Genomic DNA, 24,838 nt, shown 5'->3' on the forward strand with positions numbered 1-24,838 from the left:
GGACTTGAAGAGTGCAACCCTCTCTGGTCTGAGCTGTCTATGGGCAGGACCATCTTACTTATCTTTGTCTCCCCATCACCAGCAAAGTTTATAGTAGGTATTTAGTAAATTTATTAAATGAAGAGTGCACAGTGATAGTTTCAACTTGTTTTTACATTATAATACTCTTCTAATAAAATCTGGAAGGAACTACACTAGTTTGTATGTATAGGACATAGTTGATAGCCCAGTTCTGAGCTGGCACAGCACACTTGTATTATTTGTAACTACTTATTTGTATTATTTCAGTAGTACTGTACTTCTGGCACCAGGTTTTATATACTCTTAAATGGTGCTCTCTAATAAAACTTCCTGTGATGATGGAAATGTTTCCTATCTGTGCTGTCCAGTGCAGTAACCATATGGCTACCCTTGAAACATACAAGTGAGGAATGAAATTTTTAAATTTTATTTAATTTTAATTAATTTAAATTCAGAATTAAGTAACACTAAGAGAAACGAAAAGATATGTTCACACAAAAACTTAAACACAAGTGTTCATAGCAGCATTATTCATAATAGTCAAAAAGGAATAACCCTATGTTCATAAATGGATAAACAGATGAACCAAAAGTGGTATATTCATAATATGAAGTATTATTAGGCAATAAAAAAGGAATGAAGTATTGATATATGTTACACCATACATGAACATTGAAACCATTATGTCGAATGAAAGAAGCCATTCATAAAAAACACAATTTGTACAATTTCAGTTACATGAAATGTCCAAAATAGGCAAATCTATAGAGACAGAAAGTAGATTACAGGTTGCCGAGGATTTGGGGGGTTGGGGGGAGTTATAAGAGGGCTCTGACTGTTAAAGGTTTCTTTTAGGGATGATGAAAATGTTCCAGAATTGATTGTAGTGATGGTTGCACAATTAAAAGCCATTGAATTTTATACTTCAAATAGATGAATCTTATGGTGTGTAAATGATTTCTCAGTAAAAGCTGTTACAAAAAAGAAAAAAAAATAGCCATATGTAACTCGTGCCTACCATTGCACTAGATAGTGCACATCTAAGAAGACCTTAAGTGAGCAGAATTTGTCCTTTGGCTCAGTTGTATAGTCGGGGTAAAGTTATTTGCATTGAAAAGATATCACAATTTGTCTTTTGCTACAGATTAAATTAAATACCACGTTTTGTTCATTCTTGGATGCGTATTTTTCACATTTAACATCTGAAATTGATAGTTTGTATTTTTCTTTTGGTTAATGGGATATAAAATCATGCTATATTTTGTAATTGAAAGGATCTTAGATTTTATAAAACATGGTAATGCATTTTTATAGACTGGTGTAAGAAACAATTATACAAGAAATGAGTAGTATCAATAGTGTGCTGTACTTTATGGAGAAGATCCAAATTATACAAAATACTATAGCCCCCAACTTTATATTTGATTTTAAAATGCCCATGAATATGACTACTAATGAAATGTTTATTCTTCCCTGCTTATACCCTCCAGTTATCTTGCCTCCTCCTTTTCATTTCTTTCTCAACCATAAATACTGAAGTGTGGGAGATTCCAATGTTATGTTGGAGGAGCCCAGTTGGGCAGTCAGAACTGAGGCAGGGAACCGGGAGTTGTATTGGAGAAAAGAGTGGTGGCAGGGGAGGGGGTGGTAAGGTGAGCAGCTTCTGGTTTTCTAATAAGACTGTGGGCCTAGCCTGAAGGTCTGCTTGTTGACTGTATTGTTTGTATAGGAGAAAGGATATCTAATCAGTAGTCTTAAGAAGGAAGTAATCTTGTTCTTTATGATTGAATGGCATGGAGAGTGGATCTTAACAATAGTTAACACATATATTAATTTTTTAGGACGTGGTATTTATTCCAACATGCTTGGATTCCTTGGTGGTGTCTCTTGGGCAATGCTGGTTGCAAGAACTTGCCAATTATATCCAAATGCAGCAGCTTCTACTTTAGTTCATAAGTTCTTTTTAGTTTTTTCTAAGTGGTAAGTATTCATATGCATACTTTCACTATTTACTAACCTCTGCCTACATGTAAATTTGTTTGGAAATTTAAAAGCTATGCATAGACTTTTTCTGTTGTCTTACTCTTTTTTTAAATTAGAAGTTTAAGCCCTGGTTGGTGTAGTTCAGTGGATTGAGTGTTAACCTGCAAACCAAAAGGTCACAAATTCAATTCCCAGTCAGAGCACATGCCTGGGTTGAGGGCCAGGTCCCCATTTGGAGGCATGCAAGAGGCAACTGATAGATGTTGCCTGCTCTCTCTCCCTCCCTTCCCTTCTCTCTAAAAATAAAATAAATAAATAAATAAATAAATAATCAATCTTTAAAAAAATTCTAAGTATCAAATTTGAGGCAATGATGACACCAGATGGCACTTTCTGGCAGTCTATAAATGGTCACAATACTAGCCAATTAGTAGCTATGCTGAGGTGGTTTAAGATCTCATACGTAAAATGGAGATGATAATCATATCTACTGCATGGATTTTTTAGGAGTATTTTCAGTAAATCTTAGTTGTTGCTGTTATTATCAGAGTAAATCCATGAAAGTAAATGAAAAGGATGGGAAAAATTCAGACTTGAATTAGATGCAGCTAATTGGCAAAGCAATATTTGCCCTTTGAGAGAAAGAATACTGCTTTAAAATAAGCAGCCTTTATCTTTGTTACTTTCTTCCCTTTCCCATTTTTTTAAATAGCAAATACCTCAGACATTTGCTGTTTGAAATTTGGAACAAAGCCTAATGATTTTAACATTTTGTGTAGTTGCTGAAGTGAGGTCCTATGTGAGTTAATTTTCTTATTCATGTTAGGGAATGGCCAAATCCTGTGCTGCTAAAGCAACCAGAAGAAAGCAATTTGAATTTGCCTGTTTGGGATCCTCGGGTATGTGACGCATTATAAAGTTTCATTAAATCTTTTATGAAAAGGATGATTCTCTAAATTATAGTCTAATGATAATTCCTCTTGTGTGCTCATCTTCTATCTAACTGTAGTCCTTTCCTGCCTGTGCTTTGTTTTTTTTTGGTGCAGATGATGTGTTTCTCCAATGATAATCCAAATGTTATGTCATTAAAAATCACCCATATAAAACTAGATGAGTGGGTGTCGCAACCAAAATGTCATAATCCATTGTTCAAAACTGTCTTACAAATAGTTTCTAATAATAAAGTACTAAAGTTTATAAAAGATTTACTTTGCATTGCAATTTAAAGCAGATTTCATTATTCCTAGCTAGCATAACTCTCACTTGCCTTGCATTTTAATTTGCTTTTAGAGTAAGTGCTCATTTCTCTGAGTAACATAGGGGAAGTTGTCCATTCAGTAGATGCAGAAAGAGTATTGAGAACCATTGGACCTTTTTGCAGCTATGATACTATATCCTTGTTCTAAAAGACCATTGTTTATAAGATGTACCATCAGTTCAACAGCTTTTCAGGGGAAAAATTAACTTCTGCAGTTTTCTTTGACTGTCAGTCACATCTGACTTCAGAAATAAATGTAGTTGGGGAATGGAAATATACTTCTTAGAAATGGGGAAAGGTAGTATCAAATTTATATGTCATATTCTTCGGACTTTTGGGGAAATGAAGCAGGAGAATAGATCAGTTATTTTGTTTCTAATTTCACAGGTAAATCCATCAGATAGGTATCATCTCATGCCCATAATCACCCCTGCCTACCCACAACAGAATTCTACATATAATGTGTCCACATCAACTCGAACAGTAATGGTAGAAGAATTTAAACAAGGTAAACCTGTTGGTTCTGTTGCCCTTTACATATTCCCCTCTTTTTGGTTGACAGCAGTGTAATTCTATATTGCAGTTATGCCTGTTATTTCTTAAAATTCTTTCAAATGTGTGTGTATTTTTTCAGTAGTTGGTTTTCCAGAATATATGATAATATTAAGGCCAAAAATGGAGCCAGCCCAAGCTGGTTGAAATTGGTATTTGTGTTCTTAAAAAGAACATAATAAATGTATATTTCTTTTACCCAAGAATTTGGTGGGGTAAAAGGTTTGGGGGTAGGATAATACAGTAATACAGGAGCTAATAATATGATCAGTGTTCAAAATCAGTCTGTCTGTCTGTCTCCCATTTTAAACTTAGGTCTCGCAGTCACAGGTGAAATTCTTCAAGGGAAATCAGATTGGTCCAAACTACTTGAGCCACCAAATTTTTTTCAAAAGTACAGGTATTTCAAATTTTTCATTTTGTGTGTGTGTGTGTGTGTGTGTGTGTGTGTGTAAAGAATATTAAACTTAGAAAGTTACTATATGATAGGTGAGAGTTGTCACTTATATTTCTAATAAGGTAGAGAATAGGTTAACAGAAATCCTATGTGATGAGATAGTGTCTATATTATAGTAGTAAATGCCCCACTGTTAGTAATGGTTTTTGGGGGGTTTTTTAGTGAATAATTTTTTAATTGTGGGATCTGGAATTAATTTTGTAAAAATCAGAGAATGTTTTGATTTTTATAAACTATGTGGCTTCATTAGTGCTTTTGTTCATTGAGAGAGAAAAGGAAAAATTAATGATAGAAAAGCAGATACAAACAATATTGATGGCTTTTTTTCCCTGATTGTTTCCGAAAATTCTTCATAGACATTATATAGTATTGACTGCCAGTGCATCAACAGAAGAAAACCATCTGGAGTGGTAAGACTTATATTTCAAGTTCTCGACCTACTATATGGTAATAACATTTATATGGTGCTTTACCTTTCATTTATAAAACATTTTCTCTATTTTCAAAGTTAATATGTCTTATTGATGACTGTTGTACATGACCATGGAGCATCAAGAAATGCCATCAATGTTTCAGAATCAAAAGTGACACAAGATAATATGTGAACAGATCTTAGCCTTTTGTCACTTCTCAAAGTCAGTTGTTTTTTCCAGCAATCTATTTTCTTAATGATGCCTTTTTGTCATCCTATTTATTCATTTTTAGAGGGGAGAGAAGATACATCACTGTGATGGAGAATCATCAGTTGATTGGTTGCCTTTTGCACACTCCCCCAATTGGGGACCTGACCCACAACTCAGGCATGTGCCCTGGCAGATAATTGAACAGGCAACTTTTTGGTTCTCAGGCTGATGCTTAATCACAGAGCCATACCAGCCAGGGCTTATGTATTCTTTTAATTTAGGACATAATGGCATGAAAGTTTTCAGAATTTTAAGTTTCTGTCAACAGAGGAGATATTTTGGTCAAGGAGCAGTGCATTCTTTCTAGTGCATGTAAATATATTTCTGTTCCCTCTAGTGTATTGACATCCATAGCTCCATCAGGCAGAGGCTGTTAGGCCACCAGAGAAGATTGTGCTTTCCTCAAGTCTGACTGCTGGAAAAGGAGAACAGAACAATATTGTCTTTTGTTTCAAGGGTTTAATGCTTATTTCATTGATAATTAAAGGGACCCTGAAAAGAAACCTTTCATTAAAACAGAGTTTTTTATTTGTCTGGATCAGGGGTCAGGAAACTATAGTCTGGGCCAAATCCAGCCTGCTATCTCTTTTTATAAATACAGTTTTATTGAAACATAGTCACACCCACTGATTTATATATTGTCTATGGCTGCTTTCCTGCTCCAAGGCAGGATCATACAGTTGCAACAGAAACAATGGCCCACAGAGCCTAAAACATTTATTATCTGGCCCTTAACCAGCAAGTTTGCCAGTCTCTCATTTAGATTCCTCTGAGGAATAATTCAGTGTTTTGTATATCTGCTGTTGAAGCACACACAGTTAAAATGTATAAGCTTTTACTAGTGTTTAAAAAATGTAAAAATGTTCTTGTAGTTATTCTAATTCATAAAATCATTAGTATGATAGCTGACAGTCACATTTCTTAAGTCAGATGGAAAAGTTGCAGAAGTCTGATGAAATTTTTGATATTTTAGTAGTATATGATCTGATTTTAGTGACTTTTTAAATGCAGTATCTTTTATCATTTTGTGAAAATAAGAGCATGTGTATTTCATAAATTGAATGCCAGTTATTAGGTTTTGGAGTCACATTATTTAAACATATCTTAGCCTTAAGGTTTAAACATAAAATTTGAAGGTGGAAGATTTAGAGACAGATGAACCATGTTCAAATTATGACTATTTTATGGTCTTTACATGCAACTATTTTAGATCAGGGATGCATTAAATAGGCCAGTTCTTTTTCAAAAAGGGGAGATTCACTAACTAGTTATTTACTGGAATGGTATTTTAAAGAGTTACTAAATATATTGGACTGGATTTTTTTAATGAATATGTAAAGCATCATACCTGATATGCTGTTTGTTTTACTTGGATATAGCTTCCAAATTTAATATAGAAAAGTCTTGTCTATTTTATTTTAGGGTTGGATTGGTAGAATCTAAAATCCGTGTACTTGTTGGAAACTTGGAACGAAATGAATTTATTACTCTTGCCCATGTAAATCCCCAGTCATTCCCAGGAAATAAGGAACATTATAAAGAGTGAGTTAATTACTTTCTAATATTATATTTTTTAAATAATGTTATTTGACATATGCATTGTTCAAGATCAGTTGTGAGACTTGTTTAACAGGCATTGATGGGGAGTGATACATTATGTATTTGAGTAGTCACGCATTAAAACAAAGTACATGCTATGTTGGTAGCCCACAGACCCCAGCAAAAACTCCATTAGGGTATTTGGAGCATCTTTAAGTATATATTCAGTAAGTCATTTTCAAAACCATTTAATTCTCTTTATAACAACACAGTATAACTTACCAGTGTTCTTGGTGTCAGTTTTAAGAATTTGGCCAAACCATTGAAATTTGTATTTATGCTTCCATAAAGACCAAATTTTAATTACCAAATAACATCTGTAAAATTGTAAAAAATTAATGGAAATTCTTAAATTTTATTTTATAGCAATAATTACGTATCGATGTGGTTCCTCGGAATAATTTTTCGAAGAGTAGAAAATGCAGAAAGTGTTAACATAGACTTGACATATGACATACAGTCATTTACTGATACAGGTAAGACCTTGTCATCATAGAGCTATGGTCCCCAACCTTGGCTGTAATGCAGTATTATCTGCCTACGATCTGTCTGGCTGTATTTTTAAAGTTCTACAATTGGTTAAGTGAATATGGTACATCCATATTATGAAAATCTATGCTGCTATTAAAAGCATGATGAAACAATTTCTATAACATATTTAGGGGAAAAATTGCAGAGCAGTGCATATAGTGCTCTCCTATTTACATAAATAAAAAATATATGCATGTTTGCTTATAAATAGAATACGAGGTCTGTACAGAAGGTATCCAGCCATGTAAGATGAAAAATAGAGACATTATTAAAGAAGACACAAGATACAGGAAACATTGTACATAGGACAGTGATACCTCAATCCCCTTTAAAGTATGAACCATAGGCTATCACACAGTTCTCCTGGTCGCCATTAGCTGTCCCATAATATTTTCCCAAATCTTATTGATGGTCTGAAATCCCATCCCTTTCAAAGGTGATTTTAGTTTTTGGAAAAAACAAGTTATAGGGTACCAAATCTGGGCTGTAGGGGAACTGAATCAGTTGAGTTCAGTTGAGTGATTTTATGTTTCACCAAAAACTCTGCACAAGACATGATGCATGAGTTGTGATGAAGCTGCCAATCACCAGTTACCCATAGCTGCACCCTTCTGAATCATTTGAATAGTTTCCACTGAGGAATGTTTAAGGTTAATGAAAAATGTGATGCAGATTCATTGGGCTATTTCTCATTTTGAATGCAACAGCCACACAGTACATATCTTTACTCAATGGTGTCTACCACCCCCACTGACTGGTACAGTGAAGTCATCATTCATTGTTCATGCATGCACATTCCAGTCCACTCTTGTTGACTGCCAGGTTATATCCTTGTCACACAAACTGTTCTTGTTATATTAACAATGGCTGGACTTTTTCCAGACATACCTCATGTGTTTCTGAAAGGATGAATAGTTTAAAAAAAAAAGAAACTGGCAGAATTGGTTGCTTCTGGATCAAGAAACCAGGTGTATTCAAAGAGACTGCTGAATACTTTTGAACCCTTTGAGTTTTGCACTGTGTGAGTGTATTGTCTGTGCTAAAACAGAAAGACTAGAGAAACTGTACAGGTAATTCTTAGTGTGTACAGCCAGGTGTAATCACAGTCATAAAAATGACTTGATTTTTACTTTTTTTTTTGTTTGTTTTTAAGATTTTATTTATTTATTTTTAGAGAGAAAGGGAAGGGAGGGAGAAAAAGAAGGAAAGAAACATCAGTGGGTGGTTGCCTCTCATGTGTCCCTGGCTGGGGACCTGGCCTGCAACCCAGGCATGTGCCTTGACTGGGAACCAGTGACCCCCTGGTTCACAGGCCTGTGCTTAGTCCACTGAGCTACACCAGCCAGGGCTGATTTTTACTTTTCTTTTTAACATGAAATAAATATCAGTCAATACAGGCTTGCTGAATGTTTAAAATCAGTGAAAAGAATGTCTTTCATATTTAGCTCCCTAAAAACACCTTTTTGGGGTATCTTAATATATTTATCTTAATCTGGAGTTGACTTAATCTAGAATAGTGTGCATTCATACTCTTAATATTTTTGGTTTGACTCATCTGAGATTTCTAGATTCTTTTGAACTAGCCCTCACGTTTCTCATGAAAGTGCAGATTCCTGTGTATCACCTTAGTACTACTGAATCACACTCTAGGAGTGGAGCCAGAGAATCTTAAGTTGAATAAGCACTCCTGCTGATTCTTTTATCAGCAATCTGGAATGAAAACATGAAGTTTTTCCATTATAATTTGACCTCAATTTTCAAAAAAGAGGAGGTTGGGAAATTGTTTATTATAAATTTATTAAATGTTCTCCAGGTAAAGATATTGAGACCCCAAGAGATTAAGTAATTTACATTTCACAGTAGTTACTAAACCTTCCACCCCAGTCTTCAGTAAGCTTATAATTTAATTGGATATTCACAATTAACATACAATAAATAATATGTATGGTAGTTAATATAACTGATTTTCTTACAAGGTATGAAAAGGACTAGGGTGGAAATCCAGAGCTGTATATGTATATTCCAGTCCTGGCAAAGGTGTCCAGGGCTGTTGAGCCTCCTTTCCCCTCTTGTACAATAAGGTTGTCCTTCTAGATGGTTTCCAATATCTGACATTCTGTGACTGGTGCAGTAAAAGAAGTTCATGGAGGGAGAGAATTTGAATTGCATCTTGGGATATTTGGTATAAAGATAAGCTTAGATGTGGGCAGATCATTATGAGAAGAGATTTTCTTTTGGGAAATAGCAGAAAACAAGATTTGGATAAAACTTTTTTTTACACATTTATATCGTTCATGATATTATAGGAAAGTGTTAGAAATTGGACATGAGAAATTGAAAATAGTACTGTGACATGATGCATGCAAATTGGAAATTGAACATAGTACTGTGACCTGGTGAAAATGTTTTAGAAATAATTTGTTCTGTAAGAGGGATGTATGTGTTTGTGTAGTGATGGGGAGTATGCATTTCAGAAAAAGAAAATGGAGCCCTTGATTCAGAAAGAAGTTTCCATTTAACATATTGACATTGTTACAGTGTACAGACAGGCAAACAATATAAACATGCTAAAGGAGGGAATGAAAATTGAAGCAACTCATGTTAAAAAAAAACAACTTCATCACTATCTTCCAGCAGAGATTCTTCAAAAAAAGAAAAAGGTGAGTATATAATCTTAACTTTCCAATATGGTTCTTGTGACCAAATTTACATTCTTCCAGCTCCCAAACTTATTGAGAAGAAAGAGGGGCAGTGCAGACAATTTAAGACCATAAGCTCACCTTCATTAATCACAAAAGATAATTTACTTTATATGTACTTCAGAATTGAAAAGTCATTGTTCTCATTTGCTTTTTGAAATCCTAAAAGCTTTCCCCTTTTCATCAGAGTCTTTCTGATGTCAGTCGAAGTTCAAGTGGACCTCAGTCCAAAAGATCATCTCTGGATGGCAACTGTTTGGATAGCTCTAGAGACACTGATAATGGAACACCTTTCAATTCCCCAGTATCTACAAACAAACCTTCTAAGCCTGATATTTCTCCTTCAGGAGAAACAGAAAGGTCTGTGATTCAAAATTCTCCTTTCAGTCTTCTTTATTTAAGGATACTATACACTTTTCTGTACCTTGCTAAATACCTTTTGTAATTGTTAAATTATTTTATTTTACCAGTTGCTAGTCAGTTTAGAAATACTGAACTATTTTTGGTAATCCTTCAGGACATGGTATAGGTTTATGAATATGTAGAATTAGATTAGTGCACAGAAATGCACGTTTTCTATTTAATTTTTTCTCTTAAATCTCACTGGGTCCTCTGCCCTTTTCTCCCCTTTTCTCTTTTTTCAATGAAATAGTAAAGTAGGAATGCTTGAAAGAAGCAATCCTAACTGTTAAAAGTGTTTTAAATAAGTAAAATTATAGTCATGTAATAATTATAAATTAACACTTTTAGTAGGAATAACGCCGAGCCTGCTGCTGTAACTGTGGAAAAGCCACTGAGTGTTCCGCCAGCTCAAGGACTATCTATTCCAGTCATTGGTGCAAGTAGGTATCCCCTTTTTTGTTAGTACTGATTCTACTACATATACATTTAATTACTAAAGTCTTTCCTTTTTCCTTTTCAGAAGTTGACTCTGTAGTAAAAGCTGTATCACCACCCACTGTGTGCACCATTCCTACCGTAGTAGGACGAAATGTTATTCCTAGGATCACAACACCCCACAACCCTGTCCAGGGACAACCACATTTAAATGGAATGTCAAATATAGCTAAGAGTGTTGCACCCAAGAGATCCCATTCCCCACCTATAGATGGGTCTTCAAAGAGGTTGAAAGATATAGAAAAGGTAAAGTTACAACTTTTGTTGTGATTCAGTAGTTGAGTTTTTAAAAGTTAACTTTTAAAAAGTACTAACGAAACTCACAATTCTCCATAGCTATCTTAGTGTTCAATTAGGATTTGATTGTTTAAAAAGAATATTTACCCTCACCCTAAAGGAACAATTCTAATTGTTCATCCTAAATTCAAATTATTAATGTGTCTGAAAACGTGAATGAAATACAAGTTTCTCCTTCACTTACACAGAAGTCATTATTGGTAACCAAACAATCATATTTATTGTGTTATGTTTATCTCCTCTTCCTCCAGTAGAGGGTGGTAAAACTATTTTATTATAAACTGAGTTGTCTTAACCAAAAGACACTCAAACTGTAGAAATTAAGGGTAGTCATTTGACTAATATAAATCTAATATCTAATCAATCTAATATAAATTCTCTTCTGTAATCAACCCATGTTTGTAAATAGTTTTTTCTTTTTCTATTTTTTTTTATACCATTACAGGTGTCCCTCATTCCCCCCCATGTCCCCACCCCTGCCTTTACTACATTGTTGTCTGTGTCCATAGGCTATGTATATATGCCTGTATATTCTTTGGCTAATCTCTTCTAGTACCCCCCACCCCCTCCCTCTGTAAGTAGATTTGATGATAGCCTAATCACTAACTAGTTTCTCAGTTTATATAGATTTCGTGGTTTTTTTGTAGGTAATAATAGCAATCATTTTAATGTTTATATTTTAGTTTATTCGACTTGAATCAAAGTTTAAGGAATCGCGTGCTGCTGAAAACAGAAAAAGAAAATCAGTGGTAAATATATTAATAGTGTGCTTCAAAATACTAATTTTAATGAATCATGTATCAGGAAAAGTAATATGTTTGAAAGTGGATCAGATCAGATCTGTCAAGTTTTATTTCCTTTAGAAATAAGCATTTGCATATAGGAGAGAAACTTTTTACCCTTATATATAACTCTTCTGTTTTCAGGATGCCATTGGGGGAGAATGTATGCCTATTCCAACTATTGATACATCACGCAAAAAGGTAACGGTCTTATCCATAGGTAATACACATAGGTTAAAATGCATAACTAATGTACAGAGACAAAAAGCTTATTAAGAGCCTATCATTGGGTGAAGGAACAGGGTAGTAAGATTTTGTATCTGTCCCCAAAGACCAGCAGTGTAGTTGAGAATTAGAAATGGAAATAGCAAACAAGGTACAAAGAGTATGATACTGTGTGCCTCAAAAGTCTAGAAAAGACGGAATAGTTTAAGACTTCATGTTTTATTCAGATTGTGTTCAACTTTTGTTTTATATTCATCTTTAAAGAAGCAGTTTGGTGCCCATTAGTGTAATTTCTTGCCAACACTCGATAATATATCTTTTGTTGTGTACTCCTGCTTACTATCAAAATTTAGGTTCGATAGTTAGGAACCATATTCATTAATATTTTTGAAGGAACCAAATGTACCAGTGTACATACTAAGTACCTTAAAACGTAAACTAAAGAGCCTCTAAACTTCAATTTAAAAATTTATTTTTCAAAGAATTACCATTGAATCTAATAATGTATTATTAAGCACAGTAAACTGATAAGCAGGTCCTCAAAAGTCAGTTTTGTATAAATCAGAGAAAGCCCTTCTCTGAGAGTTTATAGTGAACAAAGAACAAAATGGCTTATTTTAGGCCCTCCCCCCTTAAAGAATAAAGTGCTTCTCATCACCATCAACTGTCACCCTGGCAGATTCCCCAGAATATATTGTTCATTCTAAAGCAAAATAGAAAGTGTCCTCATATTTTCTATTAGTTGTTAAATATGTAAAATTTCTTTTAACATAAGACATAAAAAATAGGATTATATATAATTAAAATATGGGCATGGTAATGGACAAAAAAGCTTTAAAATGGATATTAAAGGATGAAAGCATGAAATGGGATGTCTGGGTTTTGCTTAAAATATTACATGTGTAAAGAGTAAGGGTAGTATAAACCACACAAATGTGGCAAAATCTAAATGTCTGAGTCTTGATTGTGATGTCTTCATTTTACTATTTTCTATTTTTATATGTTTGAAATTTTTTATGTTATTTTTTAAAAGATTTCATTTATTTATTTTTAGAGAGGGGGGAAGAGAGGGAGAGAAACATCAGTGTGTGGTTGCCTCTAGCATACCCTCAACTGGGGCCCTGGCCCACAACCCAGGCATGTCCCCTGACTGGGAATCAAACGGGGCGACCCTTTGGTTCATAGGCTGGCACTCAGTGCAGTGAGCCACACCAGCCAGGGCTGACATTTTTTTATGTAATTTTGAGTGGATGTGGATATCATATAGATACTTGTTTAGCCAAGATAACATACAAGAAGAATTAACTCTTGCATTCATCTCTTGACAAGAAGCTAACCCACTCTTTCCATCACACAAGTGTCTATGTTTTAGGTGTCTTTGTTTCTCAGTTTTTTAGACTTTGCCTTCATGATACAATAATCTTGAGAATATTATTGTAAAGCTCTCATATAGATGCCCCTGAATTTCACCATCACTGAAATTACCTTTCCTGACCACAAAGTCAGTTTTCCTGAAAACTTAAGCATCTCACAGTGTCCTTCATGAAGATATTACAGAAAACTAATTGAGGGATGTAATTACATATCAAAGTTTCCTCTGTAACACGCTCATTTTACACCTCACACTCCAGTAGTTTCCTGTTTAGTGACCAAGCTCTTCCTATTTATGTTCACCATTGCCTGACTTTGAGGAGGACTGTGGTCTGTGTGTATTTCTCAGTCCAGAAGTAGTGATTGATTTAACAAAGTCCTCTTTCCTATACATCACACTCCTCACATTTCCACCCTTTTCCTATCCCACTGCTTTTCACCTCTGATTGTAAAGTCCTCCAAATCGAAAAATACCTATGAACATTGGGAGAAAATATTCACACAACTTGAGTATTAGGAGCTTAAGGGATTTGGAAAAATGAAAAACTCAGTTTTATGACTTACTATTTGGGCCTTATTTTTGCTTTTCCTTTGTTTTTATTTCTTTCTAATAGAGACTGCCCAGTAAAGAACTACCAGATTCATCATCTCCAGTTCCAGCAAATAACATTCGTGTCATCAAAAATTCCATTCGACTGACCCTTAATCGGTAAAAGCAGTGCCTCCTTACTTAGGTGAATATGCAATCATTAGTGACAAGATGCAGCCACTGTTTTAAAAATAGAAGTGGCTGTCATACATAAAATAAGGTGAAAGTTACAGTCATCGGCCTAGCAACCTTGAAGTGGTTTTTGAACTCTCACACTTTGACCTGCAGATGCTGTAGCATCCTCTCATTGATTGCTACATACACTTCTCTGAGGATCACCTGCTGTCAAATTGTCATCTACAATATTATGGCTTTGTGTTGGAGGTTTCACTGCCTTAACTTTTGATGCTTGTTTCTCAATAATGGGAACCAGTTCTTGGCTCTTTGGACATTGATAAAACAAGTCCTGAACTCCCTTTTTTTTTTTTCTTTTTTTTTTTTTTTTTTTTTGGTCTTATGTTGTAATCATTGTATAGAATTGAAAAGGTTGAAAACAAAAAAAAAATTGTCTTGTAATTTTACAAATGTTAACACATTACTTTAGCATTGAAGCCACTTTGTGAAACCTGAGATAAATGAATGTGAGGTATCTTTTCTGCTTTCCTCATTTGTGTAGATGTACTTATTGTCTGTTCTGTTGATTTAAATTATTTTTTCCAGATTGGCACATGGAATATTTAAATCTTTTTTGTGCCTTTCTGTCCAAATGTTCCATAGTTACCAGGGAGGATTAGTCTAGTGATTACATCAGAGTTGGGCACCATAAATTCTCTTTATCTTTTGCCTCCCATGGAGGCCTTCAAAATACATCTTGATTAAGAATCAAAATAGAATCAGGATACTACAAGTCAGTATATGAGTGGTGAAATTGTTACATATCCTATCTCATGCCATTCTTGTTAGCTGACAGGTATTTTTTACCAAGAAGCAACTCATTCCAGCCTCAACAATAAGATACCTTTAACAATGGCAAACTTGTATTTTTGAGGTGTAAAATTAAATTGGCATGGTAATTCCTGACCATTACTTTACCCCACAACTTCAGACATTTTCTTCATGGACTAGGCATGCAGAAATAAGCAGTGGAATTTGTTGAAACCTAAAGGCATTTTTGAATGACATTGTTACCAACCAGTAATTGGCTCAGGACCTTTGTAATTTTTATTTAACTATATGAGTTGTCTTTTTTTACACTGCTTTTTTCAATGCATTTCGTAATATTTTTTAAGTTTCATGAATGCATGCTCAGTTTATTAAGATCATAACCATGTAATTCTTGTAATATGTTGATTCAGTGTTTTGTAAATGAAGTCTTATGTATTTTCAGAGTATTTTTGTATGTACTGTAAGATACCATCTTTTCAAAGAGAAAACTTTAAAACCTTTATGTCTCTCTTTAGTCTAATTTTTTAAATATGGATTATGCTTGAATTATTCTTAAAATGAAAATGTATAGATTACACAGTCAGGAATGCTGGTGTATATTATCTTCTTCAGCTTTCACTCAGCATTTAGTAGATCTGGTAGGAAAAACACAAAATGGTACATTTGAATAGTGCAGGGAAAACACTTGGTTGTGTATTTTATAGGACTTATGGGATACCTTTTAGCCAGTGAAGTAATAGCAGTCCATTTTCTCTTGTGAGCCCTTTACCATTGATTGAAATACTTGAATTCTGACTGTGAGAAAACAGTATCCTTCTCCTCCTACTCCTGTTCCCCTGATCTGTAGGTCTCAAATGAAAATTAGAGTATTTAACTTGTACAAAGAAAAATTTCTTAGAAGTACAGAAGAGCAAGGAAAAAGTAATGATGGTCCCATTATTCACTTTTTATATAGCAAAAGACAAGAATGAAATCCCACAACCAAGTTGTAGCTTCCTTGGCAAATCTGTTCTCATAGCTGAACCTTTTCCTTTATTCAAACATTTTGAGATTTGTTCCACAAATACTCTATTTGAGCAAAAGTGAATCATTTTGAAAGGACAAAATAATTGTCAATTGACTTCAAACTTTGAAAATTCTGTAGTAAGGGATTTGATTAATTTTTATGCAAGGTGTTTGCATTTCTGTATTTAACGTCTACCCATTACCCCCTCTATTATCAGTCTTCAGAGTCTCTTTAAGACTCCCCTATATATCCATGCTTACCTGTATTATATAAACAGATTCTTTGGAGTGAATAGTGGAGCTTTTCTTCAGTAAGAAAGCAACAGGCCTAACCTTTGTACCATAATATAGTCATTTCTCTTGTTTTTTAAGAGTCCATTCAACATGGGGTTAAGACATAGTCAGCGGTTCAAGTTGGACCTCCCAAAGATAGCATTCTTCAGCCTGTTTGGTAACTGGGGAGTTGATGAGATGTTTTTAAGATGGTGCATTTGGTCAGAAATGAAGTTTTTTTAAATTCTAAACAGCAGGTAGAATGTTCACTAGATTTGCTACTATTGTAGGAGACCTCCATTGTACTAATTCCAAGTAAGTAAAGGAGAGTATGATAGGAGGTTGGTAGGGGGTGTTACGTTATGAGGGACTAAGTAGATGTGTTTGATATCAAGTGTGAAACTCTACCTAGAAATACATTTTTTAAAGTCAAATAATCTGTTCTTCATTATGTAGACACATGTTCATTTTCACAAGGGTATTAAATTTTAATCTGCTTATTTTTCAGAGACTGGCTTTGAAAAATAGTTTATGTCAAAGGAAAACAATTATCTGCTAGTACCTTTAGGGACAATTTGAGAGAGAGTTTGTGGCTTAAACTTTATAAAATCAGGGCAAGAGAATGAATTTTAAAAGCCTAGTTGGTGCTTAGAATAAGAATAACTTTGTCTTAAGGCAGCAATTTTAGTAACATTAAAATCCTTACTATGGAAGTAGTTATAGGTGAAGATGGGCAATGTTGAAATGGGCTAATCTTGTTTTCCACTGTCTCACAGCTTTGAACTCAGAATTCCTAACTTTGGTGTCATGGACCCTGGGGAGTCCTTTGCAAATGAAGAGTTTTTATTTATATTCATTTTTCTAGGTGGGGGGAGAAATTCATCACTTTCATCACCTTCTCAAAGTGGTTCCTGACCTAAAAAGGGGGGCTGGGGCTGATGGTTAGGAACCACAGCTGTACAGAATTGAATAATCCCAGACCCTTGGGAATTGTTTTCCATAACATTTTTCTGTGGTATAGTTCCGAAAATGTCCTGTTGCTCTTAACTAGTAAAGTGGGCTGACAGAGGATGCTGGAACACCAAATTTCTCTCCCGAGTTTCTTTATATATTTCAGGTGAAGTGTCTTCAGTATTTAGAAGAATGGTTCCTATTGGATTTATAAATGTCCTCATGTTAATTTAGATTCATCTACAAGGTCAGACTTCAGTGCAGCAAATTTCAACCTAAGATTGATCAGAGTGGAATAGCTTAGAATAAACATTAGAAATGGTAAAAAGTACAGTTAATCATTAAAAATCCTAAATGTTTGATTTCCATATCATTCAAGTTTTCTTGTTCCTCCACATTTGTGGTTCAGACTAGAACATATTGAACAGACCAGTAAATAGAACTTTAGTTTAAAAAATATTTTTTATAAATAAAAGTGCGTGCATTTAAATAAATAACTACCTATTAAATCTTCCAAAGCTTAGAATTTAGGTCATAATGATAATGATAAATAGTGCAAAGGATGGAAGAAAACCAGCTTCAATACTGGTAACTACGTATTTCCTTAGGATTTTTTCAAAAGAATTGTACAAGGTCAGATCCTTCCCAAATTCCCTATTTTTTCTGAAATAATTTTTCTGATACAATTTTATATTTAAATTAGTATAATTCTTAAGCTATTGCTACATTTTAGCAAAGACCCACATAATTACCTTATAAAGTACTTAGGATATCTTTGAGGTAAATGGTGCTACGTCCCTCACTCCACAGTGTTATGTCAAATGAATGCAGCTGCTTTATCTTTCTAGGTAGCTATTTGTGTAGTTCTTACCAATTTTCCCTGCCTTTTATTTGGATTGTGTTATTTCTTAGTTGTACACATGAGCCTCATTATTTGTCTGGAATAAGTAATCAAATAAACTTGCTTTGATAACTAGGTGTTGATGATTGATATTATTTGGAAGTAACTTAAGGGTACATCTTAATTTTCAAGTAAGACATCTTATTTTTCAAACTTACAGCTAATCTAGTTTTTACCACTCAGTGTGTTTTGGACAGGTTAATCTGAAAGTGAAACTCATGCTCAGTTTGTCTCACAAGAGCCGCTTATTAAACATTTGTTAGCAAGCAATTACACAATAACATCTGCCTCATGTATTAAGGGCAGAATTCTGTCAGTCTTGTGAATATTGGGTGACCAGAGTCCTCTACTAATGGCTGGGCAGAGGTACATTTAGCAGTCATGCTTTTGGTACTGTCTACAGAAGTACACCTTACCAGCTTGCTATATTCTTGCAATGAAGAGTGACTTATTTTTAGCCACTCCACATGTCTTGAATACTACTACTGAATTCACAAATGAGAACCTGTGTCTTCCTCATATAAGATTAGTTGTAAGCCACTCATAGCACCAATAAAAACACATTTGATATTTACTAAGCTCATTAGCAGGGCCTCCTGTACTAATTAAGCAATGGATAACAGAAGGGCCCCTGGTCCTCACTTGTGAAGCACGGTCTTCCTGGTTGGATTACCAGCTCACCATCCGTGGAGTGTGACTTTGATTAGGGCAGCTTACTGCTCCAAGGATATAACAGTTGTCCCACTGTGCTGAAATGTTTTAAAGTGAGTGAACATCATAACAGGTTCTTTGTGCATCTAAATACATTAAAGTATTAAGGGCAAAATAGAACTTATTTTAAAGTACATGTTCTAAAACTCATTCAAACCATATGATCCAGCCAAACTTAACCTATTAGTCCTTAAAAAGACATACTTCTGAATCCTTCCTTAACAATCTGATTGTTGACATTTGGGTCCTAAAGGTTGCATAAAGCCTTCCCTGATAACTTGGCCATAGAGAATCATCATACATTCCCTAAATTGGTACTTGTACCTTTCAACATTTTAATTATTCTTAACTTGTGTAATGTTCAGTTTACCTACTTATTTGCTCTGATGAGGCTGTAGGTTTGAGAGTAGTAGCCTTTATCCTAGAATCTACGTAGTATATGCCAGAAGATGCGGAAGAAGAAAATACATGGTCCTGTTTGGTTGGTGGTTTTAATTTTTTTTTTTAATAATTTGAATAGGATTATCTAGCAGAGAGGCCTGATGAAGGACCTACAGTGCAGAGACAAACAGAACTTAGTGGAAATCATTTAAGACATGTTTTTCAAACTTCAACTCTAAAGCTCAGTAAGAAATATATTTACATTGCAAGTCAGCACATGTATACACATACAAATGAACGTGTATATGTATTTTATATTTGTAATATGTGTAATACAGGTTGGTACTTTATTTCTCTAAGTGCTAGTTGTTATTTAACTAAGGTGATTTCACAACCTGTCCTGAGTCATGAACCTACAGTTGAAATACATTGAATTTGAACTTTCCCTAAGGTTCATCTCAAACTTGGACCATCTTTCCTTATTGAGTCTGTCTTAGAATGCGAACTGGTACAGGAAATAGTACCAGAAAGTACAGTGAAGCATGTGAAAGAAGTTGATGGAGTATATAGAGATACTCCTTTCTCCCAAGGAAAAATGTTACCCAGGAAACTTGACATCTATGCATCAATTGATAATTTTTTTTTAAATATAAAAGCCAAAATTCAGAGCAAGAAATGGGACATTTGGATGGTATTTACTTTGGTATTGGTCAGTTGACCTTGGCTGGCCGAGAGATGTCATCAATCCCTGGAGGGTGGACTGGAGGCAAACTGAAGAAGGGCAGACTTATCTTACTAACCAAGAGTCACTCACATGAGATGCACAGATTATTAGAAAAGGTCTCATAAAATATCTCAGCCTGGTCTGAGAATTCAAGGACACAAGAAGACTGAGGTCCGAGAGTAAAAGTATAACTTATCTCCTGAGAAATTCAAGACCATAATTATAAAAGTGTTTAACATTTACTAAGCATTTAGATGTGCCTTTTAGAACATTATGGTACTTAATCCCTGAAATGGTCCTATGAAGCAGCAGTTACTATACAAATGAGAAAATTGAGGCTTAGAGATTATGTGACCAGCTCAAAACTGCACAACTATTAATTGGCAGACTCGGGAAGTATGATTCAAAGCCTAGTGCTCAGCCATATCTCCCATTTATGAAAGAAGTCAGATGTGTGGATCACAACCCTGCCACCCTGTATTTTTCCATGGAATCTGGAGCTTGACTCGTAAACCTGCTCAGCAGCATCAGTGGTCATTTGTGCTGGGCTGCAGGGGGCACTGTGGCTTCCTGCAGAGAGCCCCAGGCTGAGTCAGGGAAGCCCAGTTCTAGCCAAGCACTGCCACCAAAATCTGGGTGACTGACATTCAGCCCCCACTGAGCTTTGTTTTCTCCTGTCTGAAACACTTGCCCTTCACATCTCACAGAGAAGCTGTGACATGAAAATATCCCAAAAGATTAGCAGAGTTCTACATACAAGATGGACAGTTAATCTCCCAGAATAACAGCTATGTAACATTCTTTGGCCATCAGTCTAAGTTGGAGTAGCAAGAAAAGGGATTCAAGAGAAATGATGCCAAGAGAAAAGTGAAAATGAAAGTTTATCTGATAAGTTCAATCATAGTGAAAGGAAATTAACATTTTTGTCAGGATTTGAGAATAACCAAGTAAATGTTTTAAAGCAACACATTAATTTTAGGGAAATCAAAAAGCTAAATAAAAAGGAACTATATAGAGTGTCACATGCCTCAGCTGTCAATATTCATATAGTTCTAATAATGTAAGTAGAGAATATTGAACCAGCCCCAAATTCTAACTGTATTGTGATTGTGGGAGTGGAGAGAGGGAGACGGTAAAAGTGAAATCTTCATCTTCAGTGGTAGTAGGTAGAAAATATCTGAGACTGTAAAGTCTAGAAGAGTGTATGAATGATTTAGAAATAATAGGAGGAAAGTTAATAGAAAACTAGGAGTAACTAATAGGAAGAAAGTCTTAAAACAAAAATAATTGCCTTTAGGGAGCAGAAATTGGGAATGGGGAAGGAAAGGAGGCGATGACTTCTTTTTTAAAAGACTTGTAAGACATTTTGACTTTCAAACTAGTGTATCCAGGAACCAGTATACAGTTAGAGAACATGGTAGACTGTGGAGCAGATAGCCCTCCGGTACATCTCATACCACTTGTAGGCTCAGATTCCAGCTCTTACTGACAGACTGTGAGAAACTGGGAAGTACTTAATTTCTCTGTGCCTCAATTTTTCTCTGCCAAAAAGTAGTGCTTATAATAACAGAACCTCCCTCAAAGAGTTGCTAACTGGATTAAAGGAATCCAGAAGCTCCTGATGTTTAGTGGAGTTCAATAAGTAACTTGGAGGCATTATAGTTTCCACAAAAGCACGTCATGCACTATGCATGGCATTTGACCCATGATGGGCGCCCCCTTCTAAAAACACAGGGCGGGGACAGGAAAAATCAAGGAAGAATACCAGCGTCTGCCTCCCCAGTGAGACTGAAGTAATAGATCCCTACCTTCAATACAATGATGTGGAGACAGTTTCTTGCCCTGCCATCAGACCCTCTCCATACTTCTCAGAACAGTTGTTCTAGTTGAAGAAAGTGTGTGAGACTTGTTTAATTCTTACAGGGTTTCACTGGCCTGTTCTTCAATCTACTTAAAGGTGCCCTGGCCAAGAAACTCAGTTCACTGGAGTGTTGTCCTGTAACACCAAAATGTTGTGGGTTCGAATCCTAGTCAGGGCACATGCTAGTTTACAGGTTTGATCCCCAATCGGGGCATGTACGAAACCATTCAATGTTTCTTTTTCTCTCTTTCTCTCTTTCTCTCTCTCTCTCTCTCGTGAATAAACATATCCTCAGGTGAGGATTTTTTTTTTAAAGGTTAAAACAGGTTAGACTGACATGAGAAGCCTATCAAGGCTGCCCCTACCAGCCTGGGACGCCTGGAGCATCTAGTAGAGCAGGTACACCACCAACATGCAATAGGTACATCCTCTGATTTCAAATCAGACTACATCTGTAAAACTCCACACGTGGAGAAATGGCCACAGGAATGACCTAAAGCCACACCCATTCCCAGATGTACCTGTACCTCATTACTCCCACCTTTCCTGCGAGTGAGACAAGACTGTCTAACCCAGATCCCAAGTCACTTCCTGTCAGGGTTTCACAGCAATTCAAAGAACTTCTAAGTACAGGTTCTTTCCAAATAGATTGGTTTCTTGAAACTCACAAGACGCCAAACACCAGAAAAGAGGGGATTTCTGAAAGCCACCCACTAGGATGGCAACTGGTACTTGATAGTTTCAAATATTAAGAAAAGAAAAAGAAATCGGCGTTGATTAGGCAGTATCTAATCTCCCCAAGCACAGGAAATGGCGACTGAGCCTGATTTGCACAGGAGGCCCTGAGGTTGCACAAAGCAGCCACTCCTCCAGCAAGGCCCACTCACTGCCTCGCAGAGACGCCTGTTTTGCCTGCCTCCAGCTGAGCACACCAGAGGGAAAGCACCATTAAATTCCCTGTGAGCTCTGAGGCAGTTAGCTGCACCAAGGTCACCAGGTGAAGGGGATGGGGAAGAAGGGAAGGATGGAAGAAAGGATGAGATCTATTTGACAAGGCTAAGTTAATAGGGCTAGTGTGAAATAGTAGCCATCAAACTATCCATCTCATAAATGGTGGTCAAGCCCCTAATAGTCACCAGGCATTAAGGTAGGCACCCAGGACACAAACACAAATCAAACTTGTCTCTGTACTGATGGACCCCTCAGACTAGTGGGAAGTGGGCTGACAGCTTGGCTATGTCTGCATTGGTCAGGGATGGGGTTAGGGAAGAATAACCTCAGGGTCAAATGTTGTAGGGCAATAAGGAATTTTCCAGGCAAACAGTTGGGCTAAGTGGGAGGGTGGAAAGCAATGCAGGGGAAAACACATGTGCAAAGGATGAAGGGTCTGGAAATTACATGGTGCAAGGGCATGTGCAAGGAGTATGGATGCATTTGGGGAAAACACAGGAAGAGGCTAGAAAGGTAGGCAGAGTCATACTACCTGTAGATGGGAGAGGAAGAGGCAGGAAGAGTGAGGCTCCTGCTATGGTCCAGCTAAGAAATGGGGAGAGAGGAACCAAGGAAGCAGGGAGGGGTCATGTGCTGAGAGTTTTCTGAGGTAGAACGGGTGGGATCTGCTGACAAACTGGGCTAGGGAAAGAGTAGAGGCTAGTTCCCTAAGGGCTGTGAAGCATTGTATTGTCATTAATCCTGAAAATACAGGGGAGGGTTGGGGTGAAAGGACAAGGATTCAGATTTGGTGGTATCCTATTTGGGCTGCCTTAAATTCACCTGTGTAGAGATGTGCTGCAGACAGTGGGAAATATGGGTCTTCAGCACGAGAGAAGCTTTGGCTGGGTTGTTTTTTTAGATCTATGGTAGGGGGAACTAGCCTCATGAGAGGGGTTCTGCTAGAGAAAGAGGGAGGGAGCAGATTATCTGATTGGTCAGCTTGAGCAATGAACTGAGCATGCACAGCCCAGGAGGCGGGGAATTACCCCATCTTGATCTGTCCTTCCAGAGGCAGAGTGGCTCCCAGGACTGCAGTGGGTTGATCTGTAGAGTGAACCCTTGGAGCAGATCCAAAGCTATGTTCTCCAATCAGCTTTGTCAGTAATAAAGCAAGGGCTTTGACCTCCGTCTGTGCCCTCCAAACTCAGAAGGGAGAAAGTGTTAATTATTGAAACCACTGTCAAAATTCCAAAATACTAATGTATATTTTGTTTGTTGTAATTTTCCATCCTCTGCATTCCAAGCAGGTGGTCAGGCCTCTAGTAGCGCCTTTCCTGAGATGATTTTGCAAAGTGAAAACAGCAGTCACCTGTTTTCTGTGCATGGTGTCCATGGGGCAGGAGCTTTGAGAGCTACAAGTGGAGAGGAAAGAGATACGGCCCCGGGAATAAGAAGAAGGAAAAGATCAGCAGGTCCCCAAGGACTGTGGTCTGGATACTGCTTTGTGTCAACTTGTTGGGGAGGTGACATGTTCTCAAAGAGGGCAATTGATCAGGATAGTTAGGAAGGCTGGACCCCAGGCACAGGAGCACTAACTTTGCCAAAGAGTCCTTTGCTCCAAGCAGCAAGGCCATTGGACCTGAAGGGATTGTGTGGCCAGACCAGGGAACATCTCAGCAATTATGAGCCAGAATCAAAGACCAATGGCTTTGCCTGGGGCAGGGGGGGTGGCGGGGCCTCTCAGGAGGAGCCAACATTAGCACATTCCTGGGTGGAAGAGGGAACATTCAACAATTCCTGAGATTAATTTCCTGCCAACTCTGTAGAATAGGGCCTCTTTGTTAGATTAAAGTTGATATAAACAACAAAATCAAGAAATGTGTTAGGAGTACTGACTATAGAAATTCAGAGGGAGTGAAGCTGAGGAGTGTGAGCAAAGCCTAGACAATCAAAGATTTAGGGGAACATGAAGAAAGGGCGGGCTGAAAAAGTGAAGTCAGCAAGGCAAGAGATGCTAGAGGAGAGTTAACAGTATTACATACTGCAGAGGTCAACTAAGAAGGATTAAAAGGTAGCCATATGAGCTGACATTTAGGATGACCTTAGCAGAGCAGTGGAGGTGGAAGTGAATGCAAGGAATAAAGGTCACATTCTCAAGAAGAGTAGCAGGGGAAGGAGGGAAAGATCAGAGGTCATAGATCAAAGTGGA

At 36.5% G+C, this 24,838-nt stretch overlaps 1 protein-coding gene across 7 annotated transcripts in view; it reads left to right on the plus strand.

The window, feature by feature from the left end:
* PAPOLG (poly(A) polymerase gamma) overlaps nt 1-18,091 on the plus strand; it is a 35,199-nt gene extending 17,108 nt beyond the window's left edge. For 2 of the 7 annotated variants that reach the window (XM_028514276.2, XM_036028005.1), the window contains 14 exons: nt 1,863-2,001; nt 2,831-2,903; nt 3,650-3,770; nt 4,130-4,214; nt 4,628-4,681; nt 6,377-6,496; nt 6,920-7,029; nt 9,623-9,744; nt 9,968-10,143; nt 10,534-10,625; nt 10,706-10,926; nt 11,661-11,726; nt 11,904-11,960; nt 13,970-18,091. In XM_028514276.2, coding sequence (XP_028370077.1) covers nt 1,863-2,001; nt 2,831-2,903; nt 3,650-3,770; nt 4,130-4,214; nt 4,628-4,681; nt 6,377-6,496; nt 6,920-7,029; nt 9,623-9,744; nt 9,968-10,143; nt 10,534-10,625; nt 10,706-10,926; nt 11,661-11,726; nt 11,904-11,960; nt 13,970-14,068 — 1,535 coding nt within the window. In that variant the 3' untranslated portion in view covers nt 14,069-18,091. The remainder of the gene's footprint in view (nt 1-1,862; nt 2,002-2,830; nt 2,904-3,649; nt 3,771-4,129; nt 4,215-4,627; nt 4,682-6,376; nt 6,497-6,919; nt 7,030-9,622; nt 9,745-9,967; nt 10,144-10,533; nt 10,626-10,705; nt 10,927-11,660; nt 11,727-11,903; nt 11,961-13,969) is intronic. The other 5 variants (XM_036028003.1, XM_028514277.2, XM_028514278.2 and 2 more) reach the window with 5 other exon arrangements.
* Nucleotides 18,092-24,838: the final 6,747 nt, after the last annotated feature.

Source organism: Phyllostomus discolor, chromosome 6, assembly GCF_004126475.2.
Source record: "Phyllostomus discolor isolate MPI-MPIP mPhyDis1 chromosome 6, mPhyDis1.pri.v3, whole genome shotgun sequence".
Taxonomy (NCBI): Eukaryota; Metazoa; Chordata; class Mammalia; order Chiroptera; family Phyllostomidae; genus Phyllostomus; species Phyllostomus discolor.